The sequence below is a fragment of the Anarhichas minor genome, unplaced genomic scaffold (assembly GCF_050575085.1).
Source record: "Anarhichas minor isolate MPS153535 unplaced genomic scaffold, ASM5057508v1 ptg000025l, whole genome shotgun sequence".
NCBI lineage: Eukaryota > Metazoa > Chordata > Actinopteri > Perciformes > Anarhichadidae > Anarhichas > Anarhichas minor.
The window spans coordinates 2,774,298-2,793,828 of record NW_027466471.1 but is presented as its reverse complement, the minus strand read 5'-3'; the positions used below and the strand labels follow the sequence as shown (position 1 = coordinate 2,793,828).

General features: G+C 40.1%; 1 protein-coding gene across 1 annotated transcript; it reads left to right on the top strand.

The window, feature by feature from the left end:
* The first annotated feature begins 1,156 nt into the window (after positions 1-1,156).
* Positions 1,157-19,282, top strand: LOC142957668 (ATP-binding cassette sub-family C member 12-like). The gene is made up of 30 exons (XM_076099618.1): positions 1,157-1,225; positions 1,465-1,613; positions 1,746-1,892; positions 2,137-2,284; positions 2,694-2,930; positions 5,292-5,465; positions 5,771-5,918; positions 6,374-6,522; positions 6,662-6,769; positions 7,254-7,448; positions 7,537-7,608; positions 7,841-7,965; positions 8,088-8,160; positions 8,812-9,015; positions 9,371-9,505; positions 9,794-9,890; positions 10,430-10,480; positions 10,750-10,842; positions 10,957-11,163; positions 11,634-11,833; positions 12,167-12,393; positions 12,563-12,700; positions 13,367-13,556; positions 13,661-13,750; positions 15,742-15,931; positions 16,380-16,539; positions 16,662-16,740; positions 17,323-17,436; positions 18,835-18,999; positions 19,081-19,282. Exons 1-30 carry the CDS (start codon positions 1,157-1,159, stop codon positions 19,171-19,173), a joined length of 4,227 nt encoding a protein of 1,408 aa, XP_075955733.1. The 3' UTR covers positions 19,174-19,282.
* The last annotated feature ends 249 nt before the right edge of the window (positions 19,283-19,531 follow it).

Here is a 19,531-nt window from a genome sequence, read left to right as displayed (position 1 = left end):
AGTCTGGAGGTTATGAGGGCATGGATGAGAATTTCGGTGGTGGCAGAGGACAGGGAAGGTCGGAGGCGTGCAATGTTCCTCAGGTGAAAGAAGGCAGTCTTGGTGATGTGGTTGGCGTGGGGTAGGAAAGAGAGGGTGGGGTCGAGGATGATAATGCAGTTTGACATTCTGCATGCCTCTGCCTGAGCCTTATCGAAATCATTACAATCTTGCTTCTTGCTTTTAATTGGACTTTATAACCTTTCTTGCAATGCGGGTACATTTTTGACATTTGACCAAGTAAAGTATTTTGGTCACAGTTGTAATGCCTTGTGACTTGTCATCAGTTATAATACATGAAGCATCTAGCTAGAAATGAGTAAAGAACATCGGTGCGGTTCAGTTCCAGCAAGAGGTCCTTCTCGATTCATGGACGCCAGTGATGACAGTTGAGCCTCCCCAGTTGTATTTCTTGAATATGTTTTAATGCGTTTGAGGGCTGAAAATGTCCGCTCGACAGAGGCAGTAGATATTGGGATTGTCACCACCCAACATGTCAGGCTAGCCCACTGACCAATTAAGCCGCACGTTAATGCTGACGTACTCTGCTAGGCCAGCTAGAAGGCTCTTATATGTCAAAGAATACGCCCAACATGTCAAACTAAAAATCTGATTGGTTGAAGACTATGACAATCAACAATATCGTCACCATTTACTTAAACTGCAAAGGGATTCACTTGTAAGTTTGAAGGCCTCTGAGCAGATTTTGTTTACCTAGAGAGCATAGGGTCGAAATCTGATTGGATAAAAGCTCTACTTCATACAAGCTGTGCTGGAAGCAGCGCTGCTTCCAGCACTGCAGCGCTGCAGTGAGATAATAAACTAATGAGAACAAATATTTAGAATACATGTAGTGCATTTATGAAAAATAATAAAATTGTAGAATAGCTATAACTTTGTGATTCTATCTAGGCCAGCAGGTAAGGCTTTGCTGGCCCTGACGGCCCACCACTGCGTTAGACTGTTGCACAGCAGAATGAGAAATGGTTATGCCCTCCATATTGATGCTGTTAAAAGTATTTGGTTAGTAGGCTTCAAGCAATGTTTGTACTTAAAATGTCTTGTTGGCAAGTACAATAGTGACGCTGCATGTTTCTTTCCCTCGGTACAGGACAAAATGATGGAAGACTTTTCAATGGAAAGGAACGACAGTCGAGGAGTCTCTTTCATAGAATTGGAACAAACGGTACGCTCCCAGCCTCTTTACATGTGGCATTCACTGCCTGAGATAATTTCCTCTTCTATTGTTTCTCCTGCATTCTGTTTTTTTAATGCGAATTTGCTTAATCCACTTTTTGAGAATACTTTAGTTGGAATATTGACAAAAGGCTCTGTCTCTCTCTCCTTATCCTCACCATCTGTCTCTTACTCTCTTTCTGTCTGATTCTTTCACTCTGTCTCTTTGTGTTTTTGACTCTTCTGCAGGAAGATATTTTCCAACAGACAACTGGGTCTGTGGCCTCCAGTTCAGAACATACTGATTTAGACAACAGAGAAAAATCCTACCCTACCCTGTTTGGAAAATACAGCCAGAGCCTTCAGACCCTCAAACCCTTCCGCTGGTCCTCATCTCAGTCAGTGCCATTGATGACATCTTTTGTCTTGTTTTGATACTGCTATATTTCATTTGATAAATAAATGTAAGGTGACATGTTAGCAGACTGTACTGGCCCCCATTGCATATTGGGTGATGTTTCCATGTCTAGGTCTCACCCTCTGGACAATGCAGGTTTCCTGTCCTTTGCAACTTTTACCTGGATGATCCCCATGATGTGGGCCTTGTTCAAGAATAAGCTGGACATGAGCTCTCTCAACCTGTCTCCTTTTGATGTAGCCGACATCAGCGGAGAAAGGTTTGACACTCTTGTTGATCCGTGGGCTCCCCCACATTTCTCTACTGTCATTTGATGCAATGAATACAGGACAGTATATTTATAGTTATTTACAGATGTTCATAGACATTACAAGCCTGATATTCGTACCTGTAAATTACTCAGGACAATGCTAGGAAAGTGTGTGTGTGTGTGTGTGTGTGTGTGTGTCACTGTTTTACTTGATTCATAATTTAATATGGTGAATATTGTGTGTTGTGCACAGACTCCACAGACTTTGGGAGGAAGAGGTCGCAAAGGTGGGCCTGGAGAAGGCCTCTCTGGTCCGAGTAATCCTTCGCTTTCAAAGAACCAGGCTGATTCTCTCTGTCACTGTTGGTGTCCTTGCCATGGTGGCAGCGTTTCTGGGCCCGGTAATTACATTTGAAGCTAAATATCAGTACCAGTACCAGTGCCTCCTCTATTGGATACCAGATCCAGGAGCCTTTTCTGAAGTTTTTCCTAATATCACATTCACTGTAAATGTGGTGGAAGAAGTATTCAGATATTTTTCTTAAGTAAAAGTGCAAGTATACCACTGTAAAATACTCCACTAAAAGTAAAATAACTGCGTTCAAAACTTTACTTGGTTAAAATACCAGATATAATCAGCTAAATTTACTTAAAGTATGAAAAGTAGAACTTCTCATTATGCAGAAAAATGGTCAAGAAATGCAATTAAAGGCTTTATGGGCGACATCACAAAGGTTTTATGACACAAATGTAAAGGTTGTTTAATATTTAATGCTCTTTTGTGTGTTACAAACATCTCTGTCCTCTCAGGCTGTTCTGATCTATGAGATCCTGAACTATAATGAGGACCCAGGGAAGTCCACAGTATCCTACGGTGTTGGTCTGGCCTTCGCTTTGTTCGCCACTGAGTTCTCCAAAGCCTTCCTGTTATCCTTGATGTGGGCGTTGAACCTGCGCACTGCAGTCAGACTGAAGGGAGCCTTCTCTTCAGTGGCCTTTCAGAAAGTCATCTCTCTGCGGGTTCACAGCGGCATTTCAATGGGAGAGGTAGGGTTCCTGCATTTCTCTAGGAAAGCGATCTCATACACCAAAATCTCTTTGCCCATCGTTTGAGAGATCTTCTTACTCTTGGTGAACTGTAGAAAGTAGTGTAAAAAAATATATATTTTCAATATACCTTATGTCTGTTTTAGATTTGTGGAGTTTAACATTTAAACTGGGGTCAGTCAGGTCAAAAAGTTTTTTTTAATATGTATTTTTAATGTGGACGATCTGTCAAGTTTAAAGACAAAGAATGCCCTTCTTGAATATATATACAGTATATATATTTCTTTTCATCTAACATTTTAGTCGATATTATTGCATTTTTAGGGTTCTAGCTCCAAAGGGATTCCCTGTGAGCTGGAAATGGCAAGAAATAGAAACTTGGCCAAAGAAATCTGACTTCGGCCACATGGTGGCGCAGTAATGTGCCAACACACAAAAAAGGCTGCGAACTTTCGCCATCAAGTCAGATTGATTTGAAATTTGACACACTCTGACCATATAAGTTCGCCCACTACATTTTTCTCCATTTGGAATTTTTGAAACATACATTTTTGTCATCTCCTCCTTAAATGTAGATCTGATTGCTACCAAATTGCCTGTGAATCAATATTGGACCAAGCTAAACAAAATGATCAAAACCTTGTTGATATATTATAAAGCTTTCAAGGTATTGACCAATGAACTTCCAGGGGTCCTGCCTCACCACATTTATATACCTAACTCAACAATTGTTTGGCCAATCATCTTGCAGGGTGTATCTACAACAGTACCTGAAATAAGTTTCAGTCGAATCGACCACTAGGTAGCGCTTCAAATACAATAGATGAGTGTGGCACAACCCAAATTGGTCTATAAATCAGAAACTGTTTGTCTAATCAATACAAAACGTGCAGGCTATGTTTCATGACAATGTTAAACCACGTGTGTGAAAATGTTTCAAAATCACTCAATAGAGGGCGAGACTAGTTTTTAACATGTGCATGGGACAAATTTGGTCATATATCGAAGATAGTTAGTCCAAACATCACCAAACTTGCTGGATATTTTTGATTAACCTGTTGAAACATGGTCGTGTGTAAAAAGAAAATATGGCTAGTGGGACTTTTAGTGTGAAATACTGAAAGGCTGCATACATGGTCATGATGAAACAAATGTGTGATTGGTTTCACTTTGTCTTTAAACAAGATTAAACCAGCTGAATTGACTTTGCTCTACTTTGTGAAGCCTATTACCCAGTCCCCTGGAACCTGGAATGGCCCCTGGCAATATACTGTATGTTCTGTAGCATGAGCGGGAAAGCAGGGCAGGCTCGCACCTAACACGGTGGTAACTCCGTCGGTAATCCGACCAACCTTAGTGGGTTTTAGTGTCCCACAGAGGTGTCAGAAAAATACCTTCGGCCTTTTATCTCACCCCGTAGCTGAATCGTTAGGATTTCGGAATTATTGTCTTTCTGAGAATTTTGTACGGCTACACCCTAGGCGCTCTCAGTAGGATGCAACCCTAAAACCCAGTATGAATAGTTATATCGATCGTCTATACTTTACTATTGCCTATTTTAAGTTTCTCACCATTTTTGACTAACACTGCCAAGTCTTCACCCAGGGAACTTACCTTAAGTTCATAGGGTCACCTGTGTATCATACTTTTCATGGACAGGGGAAGAGGGTTAAATTATTCTAAAGAATCAGAGTACTTAGTTTGGATCCTAGTCACTTACAAATGGTAAGGCTGTGGTTTTATTAAAGTCACGTACAACAATTTGAATTCAATGAAATGGTCTCAGTGCTACAAAAGGTAATGCGGACAATCCTGCTGTTAACCGGCTCTCTGTCAGCTCTCTCTGTGTTTTTCATTTTTTTTCCATGCCGGCTTCTGATAGCAGAAGCGTCTTCCAGCCACCCCTAAGGGTGTAAGACCTTTAAGCCTAGTGTTCTTCTAATAGAAGTGTGATCCGGTCTCTATGCTGGAACCGGCTCTTCTTCTGATAGCAGAAGTGTCTTCCAGTCACCTCTCGGGGTGAAGACTGAGTTCCCTCAGTTATGCTGCTGCTTTTATGCTGGTCTGAGACTAGTACCTCCCCTGGTTTCATGCGTCACTCACACACGTGTCATCCTGTTTTAAGGGCAAACACAGGATGTAAGGATCATACAAGGCTTGAGTTTCTATTTTATATATGCAGTCTATGCAGTTTCTATCATGAAATAAAACCGGTTATATGTTGTAATAGTTATACTTTTATGCTTTCATACTTTTCTACAATCTTCTTACAGTTCTCACCATTAGTTCAAGCAACTTGCCTTGGCAAAGCGATCTTGGCAAATGTAGATTACAGTCTCTCTCCCCTTCTCTCCCGTCCAGATGATGGGTGTTTTGACCAACGTTGGCCACACATTATTCGAGGCAGTAGTGATGGGGAGCTTCATAGTGCCCATCCCAATGCTCTTTATTGTGTGTATTGTCTATGCCTGCTACATTCTGGGCTACACCGCACTGACTGGAGTCTGCACCTACCTCATCTTCATCCCAGTACAGGTCTGTACATTGGAAACCACACAAACGGTTATTAATTCGACATTTTTGTCATGAGCAGTGTAAAATAAATGGATTCAGATTTAATCGAGCCACATCACAATCAGAGCTAAAAAGAGGTACTGCAATAATCAAAGGTTATAAACAAAAATGCATTTTATCTAGTAGTTGGCAAATATTTAAAGCTTTCTAACTAATTCATTTTAACTAATTTAGCCATCAACGTGGACAACACTAGCGTCTCTGTATTTGCTCTTTTGTGGCTTGTTTACAATTGACACAAAGATTCATATTTTTTCTGCTTTCAGTATGGCATTGGCAAACTACTTAAAACACTCAGATTGAATACTGTACTGATAAACGACAGCCGTGTTTGCACAATGAATGAGATTATCAACAGTATCAAGCTCATCAAGATGTACGCTTGGGAAGATTCCTTTGAAAAGAAGATCACAGGTATGAAGTTAGAGAGACTTTGTCATCCGGTCAAACATGTTTTTAACCTTTCTTGAATATCAAATATCATGTTAATCATTTATACAGTCCTTTTGTATAAACACAAACCCAATCTTGAAAGTCGCGTGTGCTACTTTCCATGGAGCAAAACGGCAAAGTTCAAGGGAAATTATGTGCACCTTTTTACAGCAATCTGGATCTTGTTTTGTATTCGTTTTTGATAAAAACAAATCACATAGCCATGCTGCCAGAGGCACCAGAGGCTGAAAATGAGGCTACATACACTCCACCTTCCACTGATATAGAACGAGCTGCTTATATATGCAAAACAGGAATCTAGGATTGAGCTCCCATATGCCCTTGCCTCCACCTTTTGGTGTCAGCTAATATAAGTAGAAGTAAAGTTTAAAAACAACTGAAATTGTTCCCCAAACATGTGATGCTATCTCTCTTAGGCTTCCGGAAAAATGAGATGAAAGAACTGCAGAAGGTCAGTTACGTCCAGAACGCCAATATCAGCATCGTCGGCATCATCCCCACCCTGGCCACCATTCTCACCTTCATTGTACACACTTCGTTGAGCTTGAAGCTCAACACAACTGATGTGAGTACTGCAGCAGTGCAGTACAACAACCATTGCCATCATGCCCATATGTGTGATTTACATGGTTGATACTGTACTGATGTACTGAAAATAAATGTCAGTGTTGTATAGTGTGATCATCATTCTTTTTAATGGACAGGCCTTCACCACCATCGCCATCTTCAACTCCTTGAGGTTCTGCATGACTCTTATGCCTATGTCTGCGAAGACCCTGGCTGAGGCTGCTGTTTCACTAAAAGGACTGAGGGTAAACTCTCTTTTTGTCCTGCTCAGCTGGCAACGGTATTCATTATTACTCTGATCTTGCATAAAGTCATCTTGCTGTGATGTCATCCAACCATACGAACTGCAAGGTTGTGCCTTCTAGTGATGATAGATAATGATTTGTAAATATGGCCTCCCCACCAAAGCTCATAATCTGAAGACTAACATGATATAGTTTTTATTTTATCATTATTCATTTCAAACATTAACAGCTTGTATGGAGTTTTAACATGCACACCAACCTGCAGTGCAAACTTCACACTTGCCTTTAATCTCTAAAATATGAAAATTTGTATTGTTACCACATTGTTTTTCCATTTTCATTGTTATTGGAGCTATCTTCTTTGCTACAACTTTATTGCCAGCTTTCATTGTGTTTGTTGCTGTTGTGGAACAAGTTCACACTTAAAATCAAATTTTTACAGTTAAAAAAAAGCGCTTATAAATGCAATGTTTGGCTATTTCAGAAAATATTGCTGATCCAGAATCCAGAGCCCTACCTGATCCAGAGAGAAGACAGTGATTCAGCCGTAGTGATGAAAAATGCAACACTTTCCTGGAACAAACGAGCCAACCAGCCAGACTCTCTACCCATCATCTCAGTTAATGGGGAGACTGAAACCTTGTCAACCCTGAAAAACATCTCCTTCACACTGCCTAAGGTGTGTTTTACGACTGGTGAGAATAAATAAGGTGATCTAGATAGGGTTAAAGGTTAAACCCAAACTCTCTCTGTGTTATCTCCTGAAGGGCAACCTGCTTGGAATCTGTGGGAATGTGGGGAGTGGAAAGACGTCACTGATTTCCAGCATTTTGGAACAGGTTGGCGCCTCCTTTTGTCTTTTTTGTTCTTTATTCTCTTTTACAATCCCTGCAAGTTCCTGACATAATGTTTGACGTTTCTATCGGCTGTTGATTTTTACCATTTTATTACCACTCTGTTACAGTTATGTAAAAATGATGGTCCTTATTTACATTTCGATAAACCAGATCTAACTGATGCCATGTAACGAACAGGTTTCCTCATGGTGGTCTGCTCACTTTTATATTTTAGATGCACCTTCAGCAGGGCTCCCTCACAGCTGATGGGACGTTTGCCTACGTTTCCCAGCAGGCCTGGATATTTCATGGGACTGTTCAAGAAAACATCCTGATGAGAGAACCTCTTGACCAGTTCAAGTATGTAATCATTTAAGTTAACTGAATTAAATATTCAAATCTCATCTTTAAAATGGCTCAGTTGAATACACTATACGCCGCTGTCTCTTGACATTAAGGTAACTGATTGTCTTCCTCCACAGATACAACAGAGTTGTGGATGGCTGCAGTCTCAGAGCTGACCTGGATATCCTCCCATATGGTGATCAAACTGAGGTGAGGGCTTTCTGCTGTACTCAAAACTCCCCGAGCTGAATGTTTGTTTTGCTTTTGAATGATTTCTTACAAGCTGAGTGGAACTTTTAACACTAACACCCTCTGAAGAGGGGTAGGAAACTCCTTGTGGACATTAGCATTAACAAAAGATGGAATGAGGTAAACATTAGTTGGTATCGATCAATAATTCACTTCACTTTTCTTTCTTTGAACAATTGTTTTGTACAGCATTGAATTTCCCAAAAAATGACTACAAACTGTCAAATGTTATTTTTCACTGTCTACTATTGCAATTCATTCATGAAACCGAAAATAAAACCAGATGTTCAGTGAGACAGGAACAATCATCTACTGTGCAAAGTACAGTCATTTTACAAAAAAAAGTATTGCATGATGTAAATAAATGGTATGTTCAAGTCTGAGTCAGAACTAAACAATTACAAGTTGAATACTAGACCTATTCATTTAGGTTTGAGTTTAGCATATCCAAATTTGCGACACAATTTGGGATCAGTTCCAAGTCTGACGGATGTTTCTGACTTAATCTTAAGCTGTGATTAGTTTTAGTGATTAGAAAAGCAGATTTTGTAATGTACCATATCGTGACGTGTTGTCGGTGATCTTATCAGCTTTCTGCTGTTTTGTTGGCAGATTGGCGAGCGAGGGCTGAATCTGTCAGGGGGGCAGAAGCAGAGGATCAGTCTAGCCAGAGCTGTCTACTCCAATAAGGACATCTTCCTCCTTGACGATCCACTATCTGCTGTCGATGCCCATGTGGGGAAACACATCTTCGAGGAATGCATTAAGAAAGAGCTCCATGGAAAATCCATCATACTGATTACACACCAGCTCCAGGTAGACACAGCTTTATTCTTTAGCAGATAGTCAATCCTAAATAGCTTAATATTAAGAATTACATTTCTCAATTAAATTTGCATACTTGTTTAAAACACATAAAAAAATGATTTGAAGATCCATCCTATTGTGGTGAACCCCAAAGTAACAGCAAATCAAACACCAGTAAGTGGTTTCTGATTTCTGATTGCAGCCATTAGTACAGTATCGTGAATTGTACACCACAAGATAAGAGCGTCTGCCAAGTGTCATATACTGTATGTAAACACGTGCTGTTTAGACTACGTTGGGTAGAACTCGGGCCACAGTGCTGAGATGTTTTGTTGACATGGTTGTCCTCACTTGTGTCTGTCAGTATCTGGAGTTCTGTGATGACATTATGCTTTTGGATGATGGCGAGGTGCAGGAGGCTGGAAACCACCAGGACCTAATGAAAGCCAATGCACGCTATGCTCAGCTCATCAGCAAATACCAGATGGAACAGCCCGAGGTAAACACGGAAATCTACAGTACAAAACTCTAATGTACTATAGCTTTTTTTGTCTTTCCTCCATGTTTTAATAGCTGCGAAACCTTACACCGGTTCTTTATTGGGTTTTAGCTTAAAAACATTAAACCGATGCACGTAAGCTGTAAACCAAATGTGTCGGAGGTTTATAGGAGGCAGAACCATGTCTTCGACTAGTTAACGATTCATCATTTACTTTAGGGTGGAAGTGAGTTGTCGTCAACTTGTCCAGACTCGGCAATATCACTGCGCTTTTGCTTTGTCATTCAGACTCCGAATGAGGAGGAGGAAGTGTCTCCCCAAGACGCTGCCCAGCTGAGGGACATTGAGCTAAGAGAAAGCACTGACAGTGGGTTAGTGAACCCAGGTATGGAATCAAGAAAACATGTTTGTTTTTTTCATCTAAAATAGTTGATATGGGATCATTTTAGATGCCGCAATTCATCACTTAAGTTAAATTTTAACGAAAACAAGGCTGGAGATTATCATAGAGTTTAGTACAAAGACAACCTGGAAGTGTTGCACGTTACTGTCTGAAAGCAATTTAGAGAGCATCAGCAGTTGGGGATATTCTATACAATTCTGCTTTACTTTTAGCACAATTCTTTGTGGACCAAAGTGCCATTCGTGTCAATACATAACAAGGAGGAGGTAAAAGGTAGCCAGCTGTCCATCGAGGTAACAAAGGGACCTTGGTCGACAAAAGAAAGGACAGTGAACTTTGTCAAAGCTCTGTAAAACAATAGAAGACAGGGCAACAAATCTACAATCCTGACTGTTAATATACTCGTATCATTGTTTTATTTAGGCATGTGTGTCCTTATTACGGTCTACAGCATAAAGATGACAGATATTTCTTCTGTCATTTTATTGATATCTCCCTTCCACATCTGTGTTCTCTTTCAGCATTTGATATGTCGCTTGAAATGGACGATGGAATGACAACTAACCAAAGATGTAAGTCTGGAAAACGTATTCAATAATAACTCTGACGTCAGTGAAGTTCAGATCTAACACATCCAGTCTCTGCAAGCATGTCGGACTCATTTGGTTCCATTTTAATGTGGGAACGTGAAAGACAAAGGATGTGTGCGTTAAGTGGCCAGAAGGGCCGGCACAGCTTCTCTCTCAAGATCGTTCTTGTTTTTCCCCATTTATTCCCATATTTCAACAATCATCACATCTCTCCCCTTCCTTCAGTGGTTTTCACTTTTCTTCCTCTTAAGCACCTGTCGATGATCAGCTGGTCAGTCAGGAGTCCACCACAGAAGGTGTCGTCTCTTGGAGAGTCTACCAGCAATACTGCAAGGCAGCTGGAGGTTTGAACACCAAAAACACACACACACACAAATGCATTGTCATGATATATGCAATAATACACAATTTACACATGGACAACCTGGTTGATGATGTTTGATGTGACTGTGCTGCAGGCTACACAGTAAGCTTCCTTACCATCCTCAACTACTTCCTGATGATTGGATCCACAGCCTTCAGCAACTGGTGGCTCAGCTTCTGGCTGGGGCAGGGTGACGGGGTGAGAACCATATCTCTCTCTCTCACATACATACATACATACATACACACACCCCTGGTTTCATTTGAATGTGTTTTCAGTAAGTGTGTGACTTCCCACAGCTGGAAACAATAAAGATTATTCCATGCTCCAATGGGCATGTTTTATGGAAAGTCTGAGGGTTGTGAATAGGTCTCTTCAAAGAGTGTCTGTTTTACCTTTTCCAAAACCGACAATCCAACAGCTACACACTTTTTTTCACATAGTTGGTCAGATGTGCACAGATGTTGGTATTGCTGCATGTGCTCTGCAAATTCTTTTACCTCACATAACTTCACTGTCTGTGTTTACGGCTGAACCAAACTGGCTTTGTCTATATTGGCAGCGATAGAGGCGGTGTGCTTATATTGAACAGATGGAACTTAACTGTATAACTGTAGTAAACTGTGCTAAATATGTGATGAAATATTTTATTTCCACATATCTGCACCAATTGTTGACGATTGTATTCACAATAGTATGAAAAATATTCAAAAAAAATATGTTGCGTTGATAAATTGTCTCTCTGGACCTGGTTTCCACTAACATCATATATTTTCTGTTTTTTTAAGTCATCCAATAACACAACCTCAAACCAAGGAGACGTCTCACAAAACCCTCACCTGCGCTTCTACCAAATTATTTATGCTGTGATGGTGGTCGTCATGGTGACACTTGCCGTCATCAAATGCTTCTCCTTAACTTGGGTGACCTTGAATGCGGCCACCAAACTCCACGACACCATGTTCAAGAAGGTACTGTTGGATGCACGATCCAGAGAGCAGAATGGATATTGGATATTTCATAACCATCGTCTGGGCCATGGATTCTTGCCCAAACTTGCCCAAAACCTCAGTCAGATCAATTAGTGAGACAGACTAGACTAACATATTCAATTAAACAACCCCTCTGGCCCTGCCCTCACTCTGCTACTAGGGGATGGAGAGGAGGGATGGGAGCTTAACAAGGGGATGCATTTTGGTCATTTTATGAACAAAGGCAATGCCATCCTCCCTCATCACCCTCAAATTAACTACTCCCTATAAATATACGTTTATGATGACGTTTTTTTTGTTTTCCTTTCACAGATCTTCTCCAGTCCCATGAGTTTCTTTGACACGACGCCAACAGGACGCATTCTCAATCGCTTCTCCAAAGATCAAGAGGAGGTGGACACGATGCTTCCCCTCAACATAGACACTTTCTTCCAGTATACTCTGCTGGTCACCTTCACCATCGTCACCATCTCGGCAGTCTTCCCCCCGATGCTGGCAGCTGTGGTTTTCATAGGAGCTTTGTTCGGCCTCATTCTTTTGTGAGTTGATACCAGTTTAAACATGAAAAAAATGATTTGTATGGGTACTTTTGGAAAATAGGATGGTAGCAATTCACAATCATTTAAATTGTTGCACGTCTTAAAAGCAGGTTCAGTACAAGAGTTCTTTAAAGGCAAACTAAATATATCAGTTGTGATTCATCGACAGTATCTTCCAGAGGAGTATCCGTCAGATGAAGAGGATGGAGAACGTCAGTCGTTCTCCCTGCATCTCTCTCACCACCTCGACCCTACAGGGCCTCAGCACCATCCATGCCTACAACATAAGAGACAGACACATAAGACTGTAAGATAGCAAAGTTCCTCGACATGACTCAACTGCGTGGCTCCTCATATTGCTGTTTGCAGCGTTGTCGGGGTGACAATTTGGACACAACTTAAAATGTATCCTGATGTAATTCTTTTGATGCACAATTTTAAATCATAGTGTATTAGAATTCCCATAGTTCTAATACATTAGAGAGTTCGAGTAACGCGTTGTAAAAACTGTTATAATGCATTATAACCTGATTTTAAGTTACCCTATGAGGTCATTGTTGGCTTTCAGTAAAGTGAAGAAAATAGCAGAACTATGACAGAACAACAAACAAAACATTGGGAATTTTTTCACTTACATCTCCAAAGTTTCGGGCCAAAACGCAAAGTTTGTTGTTGTAGTGCCACCTACTGATCAAATCGCACCACAATTCACACTGCATTCCCTTGGGTCCCCAGCAGTACAACCGCCAAGTTTGAAGTAGTTTGAAGTATCAACAGTTCTCGATAAGCAAAGGACACTCACTCATAGAGTTTCCTTGCTTTATCGTTAGATGCAGTGCAAAAGTAGCAGGTGATGTTTCAGTCAGAGTCTCTAAACCTGGTCTGCGTTTTAAATGCTGCGTTACGGATCATTGGGGGTGAGGCGGTACAGTATGCATGTTCACAAACCTGCATGTTCTTTATCACATTGTAGGTACAAGTCACTGAATGACATCAACTCCAACCACTATTTATTGTTTTACTCTGCAACACGTTGGCTCTCCTTCTGCCTGGACTCCATGGCTTCAACCATGATCTTGTTAGTATCTCTGTTCGTAGTGCTCAGCAGTAATGACTTCATCAGTCCGTCTTTGAAAGGCTTGGCCTTGTTCTACACCATACAGGTGAATTTGTAACAGAAAATGAATGAATCTTTGGTTTATTTTTGTAAAAATACACTGAAAGCAACTGCAACGTGTGCATTTAAAGATGTTGATGTGTTGTCCAGCTGACAGGCATTCTTCAGTATACAGCGAGGCTGGCGACGGAGGTGGAGGCTAGATTCAACTCGGTGGAGCGGCTTCAGGAATACATCACGGTCAGACTCTAAACTTCTCTGCCTCTGAAAAATAATGATACCAGGGTAGGAAAGTTACATATGTTTTGTCCCTGACTGAAATCCAGGGACATTTTCAAAAAATTGGGGGACTTTTTGAAACTTTTTTTCAAAATAATAAATGTACTTATTTAGGCTTACAGTATATGAGCAATTGTCATAAAATGGCAATAATAAGACTATTAGCAGTAGTCTACAGATCCAAAGTGTTTTCTTAGATTTTTTTAACAAAAACAAACTTGAATCAGACAATCATATTCAATTTTATTCTTATTTCTTTGTGGTTATTTATTATTATTAAATGTTTTAAACAACTATTAACAATTAAGTCAATGATGCCTTGATTACATATAAATCAGTCATTGTATGGAATTATTGAGAAAAAATATTTTTGTAGCACCTCAAATATTGTGATATTACCAATTTTTGTCCTGAACTTATGCATTAGTCAGTGTGGAATTTTTGAGAAAAACATTTTTATAGCACCTTAAAAATTTTAAAAATGTGCCATTTGAAGGTACAAATTTAGTTCACAGTTTTTACTTAGTAAAATATCTTAATTGACTGTCAGTCAGGTATTATTCATTTCCAGCAAGAATAAAGACACTTTATGCACAATTTAGGTGTATTTTCCCTTTAACTCACGAGATGCAGGTAGCATGTTTTATACTTGATGTGAATATAATTCATTTAATCTAATTTCCATTATGCAATATGTATACTTTGTTGGCATCTTATTCTGAAAACCGGATGTTCGTCTGAAGAAACCGGATGTTGTCTCACGATAATCTTTCCGTTAACTTTCAAAGTCCTTCGCTCGCTCCCGATCTGTGCCATTTGAATGCGTTTACCGTGGATTTCAGCATATAGGTGCACTAAAATTTAAGTGTCTGCTGAGTTGACCGCAGTCTCGCAGTCACAGGTCTGATTAAGAAGCGCTCCATTTTTTTATTTGTTTAGAAAGTTCGGGGGCATTTTTTGCAAAACTATTTCTTAGGGGCAGTTTTGCCCTTTGCCCTCATGTATTTCCGACGCTGAATGATACACATACCAGTGACGTGCCGTGCATTTTATACCTGGGCCTTCATTGCTGTCCTGCAGCTGAAACATCTCCTAATAAATCCGTTCAGCCATTGAGTGTTAAAAAAACAAAGCTAGGTAAAAAATATAAAAATCTACACCAAGCAAAATGCAAAAAAAGTCATCATTTGTTCCATATCTTTCAATTTGAACTCTCACTACTCCGACTAAGCTTTGCTGGCTACTTTAACTTTTGTTTCACGATAGTCACGCGCTCGCCCACTGACCAATCACAGCACACGCTGCACCTCACTGCAGAGCTGCACCTGGAAACTGAGCTGCATGTAATGCTGACGTAGTTATAGGCCAGCTAGAAGGCTCTGGCGTGTCAAAGAATACGCCCAACATGTCAAACTAAAGATCTGATTGGTTGAACACTCTGACAATCAACAATATCGTCCCCATTCACTTAAACTGCACATGGATTCACTTGTGAGTCTGCAGGCCTGGGCCTCTCTTCTTACCTAGAGACACAGAGGTGAAATCTGATTGGATAAAAGCTCTACTTAAAACAAGCTGCAATGGAAGCAGAGCAACTGAGGAAGACAGTAGCTGTGCAATGAGAAAATAAGATAATGGGAAAAATATTTTTATTAATTACAATACATTTAGTGTATTTAAGAAAAATTATTAAATTATAAAATAGCTATAACTTTGTGATTCTGTTTAGGCCAGCAGAGAAGGCCCTGACGGCCCACCACTGCTGTATACACAGGCTGCGTGACACCTACCAACAATCCATCCATTTTTTTACTGGTCTTCTTGAAACTGTCCATTAAACTACTCGAGGACAACAGTTTCTAAAGCTAATAGTTTCTCTTCTATGAAGTAAATTTTTCTCTGACACACTACCTTTCCCCTCCCTCAAAGTAATTGTTGTTTATTGTGTACAGGGTTGTACGTCTGATGCCCCCAGGCAAATAAAGGAGGCCCAAGTCACAGAGGATTGGCCGAAGAGCGGAACCATCACCTTCCAGGACTATAAGATGAGGTACCGAGAAAATACACCCATTGTCCTGAACGGACTCGATTTCTTCATCCGAGCTGGAGAGAAGCTGGGCATTGTGGGAAGGACAGGCTCTGGTAAAACCTTGACTCCAGCAGTTTTTACTCATAACTTTGTTTTTCATGCAGGTTGAGTTTGGTGTAAATGGACAATTCAGAAAATGTCAAGATGACTCAGACATATTCAAATGATTTGATTGATTGAAGGAAACTATCACTAATTATCAGATTTTAATTTTGAACAGTCCTAAATGCACACAATTTTACCTATTTCAATACGTCATATCATATAATAAGCAACATGTATGCAATACAATAAATCACAAAACTTATAGTCTATATTGATCATAATATATCTTCTACAATGCAAATGTTGATCGCCCAGTTTAATAGCATCTTTGGATTTAGACGTGTAAATGAAAGAACTTACTTGGATTAGAGTGTTGACTTGTAGAGACATGGCTGTAGGGTCCTAAGGGGACCTGCCTCTGTAAACCATTAGGGTTACTGTTCTTTGTTTCTGTAGGGAAGTCCTCTCTAGGCGTGGCTTTGTTCAGGCTGGTGGAGCCAGCATCAGGGACCATCCTGATAGATGGCGTGGACATTACGGCCATTGGTCTGCAGGATCTGCGCAGCAAATTGTCTATCATTCCCCAGGATCCTGTGCTATTCATTGGAACGGTCAGGTAACCTAAGCTAACCCCTAACTCCATAGAGCTTTCTGTTTACACACAGGTACACACTGCTCTCACTGTGGTGGGTTAGTCACTGGCTCGCCAACTGTGATAGTGCATGTCCTTTCCTCCAGGTACAACTTAGACCCCTTCAATAACTTCAATGATGAGGAGATCTGGGCGGCGCTGGAGAAGACCTACATGAAGGACTCTGTATGTTCGCTGGACAATATGAAGCACATTAACAGTTTCATTAGAGAGTGTAATCAGTTATCCAGACTAAATCTTTTTAGCTAGCGTGCAGCGATTTCTTCGCGCATATCTTGAAGTGAAATGTTATCTGACCAGATAGTACCTGTCTCAGTGGTGTATTGATGTTATTGAACCTTTACTTTCAAATGTATTATGAACCGTAGCATTGGTGGAAAAGTATTCAATTCTTTACTTAAGTAAAAGTAGCAATACCACACTGTGAAAATACTCACAAGTAAAGTCACTGTATGTAAGATCTTACTTGAGTTTAAGTACTGAAGTGTTATGAGCTTTGTGTACTTAATGTATCAAAGTAAAAGTGCACAGTAGGAAAATGCACCGTGAGTGTTGCACCATGATATCATTTGATTATTATTGCCGATGCAGTAATGTGTAAGTAGCAATTTTTAGTTGTTAGCTTTGACTATTTTACAAACTTGGGGTTTTTATATCATCATTTGATCATAGTCAGTATAGGTTACTCTTAGAGTTGGTAGAAGCAGACGTATAAGTGGTTCTATGAGTATTGTTTTGTTTCCTTAGATCTCCAGACTGGAGGGGAAACTACAGGCAACAGTGCTGGAGAATGGAGAGAACTTCTCTGTAGGAGAGAGACAACTCATATGTATGGCTAGAGCACTGCTACGCAACTCCAAGGTTTGTACATTAATTTCTGTTATTCTGATTTCTTGCTATTTACACACTTCCCAACTTTTCAGCCGCTGAACGGCCACTGGATTACTACTGCCACATATCTGTCATGGTTTTGTCCCGATTAGCTGATCAGCTGTCAGCGGGCTTTAACAGCTGTAGAGACTTCTGATGGAGTTTGTGTCTGCACACAGGATCACTGTACTAAGGCAAACCTATGTTTGTTTTTTTGTATGTTGACCTATTCAGACCACACTATATTCACACTAGTTCTCAATATGCAGATGTCATGTATCTGAGTTTCAAACATTTAGATATATTGAAACAAATGGATATAGTTGATGGTGCTATTATGATAAATCAAACTCCAACAACCCCCTTGAACGAGAGGCATAAATAACACACACAGCTATCATCACTGCCAGAGCAGCAGTGTTTCCTCTCTGTAGCCTGTTGCCTGTTTGAATAACTGCATTCTGTATTTTTTTTATGTCTTCTGTGTCCTGCTTATAAGCGCAGAATCGTTTTCTACAGGCAGAATGCATTTGTCTATTTATTCATTATTTGCGTCTGTATTCATTGATATTCTGATCGTGAAGCGATTATCAAATAACCCAAAATATGATTATGGTGTCTCTTGAACACTGGAAAGAATTTATTGGGCCAAATGTTTCAGGGAAATTAAAAAATATGTAACTTATTAAACCTGACAATCAGTAATATCAGCCTTACACAACTGAATGAAATGAAAACAAAAGATGTAAAAAGTTTTCCTTGCTGACGGAAGGTCTCTCCTGCTCTCTCTGACTTCAATTGTATCATCATAAAAGTTATTGAGGGAAATAACGGATCATAAAAAGACAAATCTTTCTAAACAAAATGAAAAAAAGTTGCTTGTGGTGCTTTTGTTGTTTAGACCTACAATTAACATATATTTTAACCAGATGGTGAAAAATGAACCAAATCAAATATATGACTTGAGTTTAATCTGTGATTTCACTTGGCTATGAAATGTCAGTAATGTTAAGAAATATCAGATCAGTCCGATTGGTTGAAGCGTCCAATAAAATAACTGATGAACAATAAGGGGGCGTGTCGGCCCTTAAAACACTTCTGTGAAGGCTGCTCTTCCTCGCTCATGGCTCCTCAGATAACCATCCTCGCTCCTCGGTTGAAGCGAGGATTGCAGAAAAGACAAATAAGACACTTAAGATGTACCAATAGTCCTGTCTTCTCATTATTGGTTGTCGTTTCGTCTTTCATTCCTTCCTTGTTGTCCATGGTGTACCTGTCTGCCAGACCACCTGCTTTATTTGGACTCTGAAAGCCATTTCAATAAAATCATTGAATTGTTCCCATTGCCTCATCTGCGACTGCGTTTGGGTCCTTCCCCTGCTCCAACAGATCATTATTTTGGATGAGGCAACAGCGTCCATCGATGCAGAGACAGACGCCTTGATCCAGACCACCATCAAAGAAGCCTTTCAGGATTGCACCATGCTCACCATCGCCCATCGTATCAACACAGTGATGCACGCAGATCGTATTCTGGTCATGGACAACGGAGAGGTTTGAAAGATTAAAAAAAAGATAAAGATAAAGTTTATGTGCTTCTAAACCTAGACTAACAGTAAGTGATTTGTCCGACAGGTGGCTGAGTTTGACCATCCAGATGTGCTGAAGCAAAGACCAGACTCTCTGTTCTCCTCACTCCTCGCAGCTGCTAACACTGTGAACACCTGAACCACAGAGGCCCTGTGGCACCACTACACACTAAAAACTATATATTATATTCATTTCCCACTTTCATCAGTCCTGTCACATGTAATCTGGACCAGTCTGACTTTATGTGACTGAGCAGCAGAGAAGGGGTCCAACATTCATGGAGAAAGACACGATTTTTGTTTTTCACCTTACACACTGTGTAAATATGGATGTATTTATCTCCGCTGTCTGCTGAAGCAAATGCATGGACAATCTTCTTTTCTTTTTTTTTTTTATAGGAGCGGATTTAAATGTATTTTTAAAACATTATTCACTTTTTTCACTGCCACTTTGCAAAGCTTCTGTGTGAAGTTTCAATCTGCTGGGTGAATATGCA

Excerpts from the sequence above, each read along its gene's own strand:
- LOC142957668 (XM_076099618.1), top strand. The coding sequence starts at position 1,157 with ATGATGGAAGACTTTTCAATGGAAAGGAACGACAGTCGAGGAGTCTCT. Across the intron at positions 11,164-11,633 it reads GTGTGTGACTTCCCACAGCT|TTTTCTGTTTTTTTAAGTCA; the intron begins GGAAACAATAAA and ends TAACATCATATA. Across the intron at positions 16,741-17,322 it reads AGACCTACATGAAGGACTCT|ATCTCCAGACTGGAGGGGAA; the intron begins GTATGTTCGCTG and ends TTGTTTCCTTAG.